The sequence below is a fragment of the Eriocheir sinensis genome, unplaced genomic scaffold (genome assembly GCF_024679095.1).
Source record: "Eriocheir sinensis breed Jianghai 21 unplaced genomic scaffold, ASM2467909v1 Scaffold391, whole genome shotgun sequence".
Taxonomy (NCBI): Eukaryota; Metazoa; Arthropoda; class Malacostraca; order Decapoda; family Varunidae; genus Eriocheir; species Eriocheir sinensis.
Window position 1 is genome coordinate 285,001 of NW_026111711.1, and position 2,500 is coordinate 287,500.

Sequence of the window (2,500 nt, forward strand, 5' to 3'; positions counted from 1 at the left end):
CGCCCGTGGCTGTGGTGTGGGGGTCAGGGTGAACTACTTACCTGTGAGGTAAGTCAGGTGCAGCCATCCCCGCGGTCACTGTCCTGGCGGTCACTGGCAGGCTGCGCGCGATCACCACCACTGCCGCGGCCACTATGAGCCGCGGCCCGGGCGGGAGGGCGGCGCGGGTTCCACCATGCGATCGAACCGCCGACGGAGAGGTTGTCAGAGGCCGTACAAGTGAGGTAATTCCCGCGGCGGCCGCTTCCTGCAGCCGGCGGGGCGGGGCGCCGGGCGGGGCAGCGGTGCTCAGGGTTCACGGCAGGGCCCGCAGCTCCTGCTGGCGGGGATCGGGGCGGCGGCAGCTGCTGCAGGTGACAGGGGCAGGGGGGCAGGGCAGGGCAGGGGGAGGGCGTTGAGAGGGGAGGGAGGGAAGGAAGGCGAGGGAGGGAGGGAGGAGGGCAGGTCGCTCCGCCTGCTCCCTTACTCTGCACTGTTGCCATAACAACAACACGCTAAACAACGCCATGCCCTGTGGCGCCTGCACACACGCATGCACACACACATACACACACACACACACACACACACACACACACACACACACACACACACACACACACACACACACACACACACACACACACACACACACACACACACACACACACACACACACACACACACACACACACACACACACACACAACACACACACACACACACACACACAGACACACACACACACACACACACACACACACAACACACACATTACTCATTGTGTGTGTGTGTGTGTGTGTGTGTGTGTGTGTGAGAGACACAACGGCAGCATTAAGAGCAGCATCGCATCTTCCTTCTCCTCCTTTTCTCTTCCTCCTCTTCCTCCTCCTCCTCCTCCTCCTCAAGAACACAATCAATCAATATTTGCAGTCTTCTCCGCCTGACAGGATGACCGCGAAAAAAAGGGACAGACAGTTATAGCTCTCTCCCTCTTCTCCCTTTCCTCCCTCCCTCCCTCCCTTCCTTTCCTTCCTTCCCTTCCTTTCCTTCCCTCCCTTTCTTCTTTACCTTCCTTTTCCTCCCTTCGTTCCTTCCCCACCATATATCTTTTCTCCTCCCTTTCCTTTCCTTTCTTTTCCTTTTCCTTCCTTTTCCTTTCCATCCTTTCCTTCTCCTCGTCCTCTCCTCCTTCCTTTTCAATCTCCCTTCTTAACCCCATCTTCTCTTTCCTTTCCTTTCCTCCACTCTCCTCTTCTTCTTCTCCTCCTCCTCCTCCTCCTTCTCCTCTTCCTCCTTCACCTTTTCATTCCCTTAGAAATTTGATGTCAAACTGTTTCCTTCCTCCCACACTACCTATCTTCCCTACCGTATTCCCTTATCTCCTCTTCACCTCTCCTCCTCCTCCTCCTCCTCCTCCTCCATTCACCCCATCTATCATAAGCTCTTCGTCACCCAAATCAATAAAGGCAGACTCGCTTTCTGTCTCACCTGAGGATATAAGAGTTTACCTGCCCACCTGTCCCCCCACCCCCCCTTCCCCTCCCCCCACAGGTGTGTCGCGGAGGCTCAGGTAAACTCAGGCTGGTGAAAGTGAGTGTCAGCTTCTGTTTGCTCTTTCTCTCTCTCTTTCTCTCGCTCGTTCTCTCTCTCTCTCTCTCTCTCTCTCTCTCTCTCTCTCTCTCTCTCTCTCTCTCTCTCTCTCTCTCTCTCTCTCTCTCTCTCTCTCTCTCTCTCTCTCTCTCTCTCTCTCTCTCTCTCTCTCTCTCTCTCCTTATATGGACCGTCTGGGTTGTGTTTATTTTTCCCTTGCTTTTTATTTTTTTTATTTTTCTCTTTATTCTTTCTTTTTCATTTCATTTGTTTCTCCTTTTCTGGTTCCATTTTTTGTTGTTATTGTTATTTTTTATCAATCTCTCTCTCTCTCTCTCTCTCTCTCTCTCTCTCTCTCTCTCTCTCTCTCTCTCTCTCTCTCTCTCTCTCTCTCTCTCTCTCTCTCTCTCTCATTTCCTTTTTTCCTCTTTTCTGTTCTATCTTTTTATTTCTTTTTCTTTTTCTGCCTCTATTTTATGGGGGGTTTTCTTGTTTATTTTTATTTGTCCTCTTCCTTTTTTTTCATCTTTTTTTTGTGTTTTCTTTCCATCTTCATTTTCCTCATTTCTTTTCGTCGCCATTGTTGTTGTTGTCCTATATTGTTCTTTTTTTCTGCCTCTCCCTTTTTCTTTTCTTGCCATTTTTTATCTCCGTCTTTCCTCCCTTGGGACTTCTCTTTCAATCATTTCTCACATTCTTTTTTTTTCTTCTTGTCTTCCCATTGTTCGTTTTTCCGTCTCTCTCTCTCTCTCTCTCTCTCTCTCTCTCTCTCTCTCTCTCTCTCTCTCTCTCTCTCTCTCTCTCTCTCTCTCTCTCTCTCTCTCTCTCTCTCTCTCTCTCTCTCTCTCTCTCTCTCTCTCTCTCTCTTTTGTTCTTATTCATTGCTATTTTTCTTTTTTTCTTCACTTTTTGTCACCTTTCATTTTCT

At 49.7% G+C, this 2,500-nt stretch overlaps 1 protein-coding gene across 1 annotated transcript in view; it reads left to right on the plus strand.

Annotated features, from left to right (window-relative positions):
• The window catches only part of LOC126992054 (methyl-CpG-binding domain protein 2-like), a 5,112-nt gene that overhangs the window by 270 nt on the left and 2,342 nt on the right, over positions 1-2,500 (plus strand). Inside the window, exon 2 of the mRNA XM_050850736.1 lies at positions 1,534-1,572. Within this exon, the coding sequence (XP_050706693.1) occupies positions 1,534-1,572 (39 nt within the window). The remainder of the gene's footprint in view (positions 1-1,533; positions 1,573-2,500) is intronic.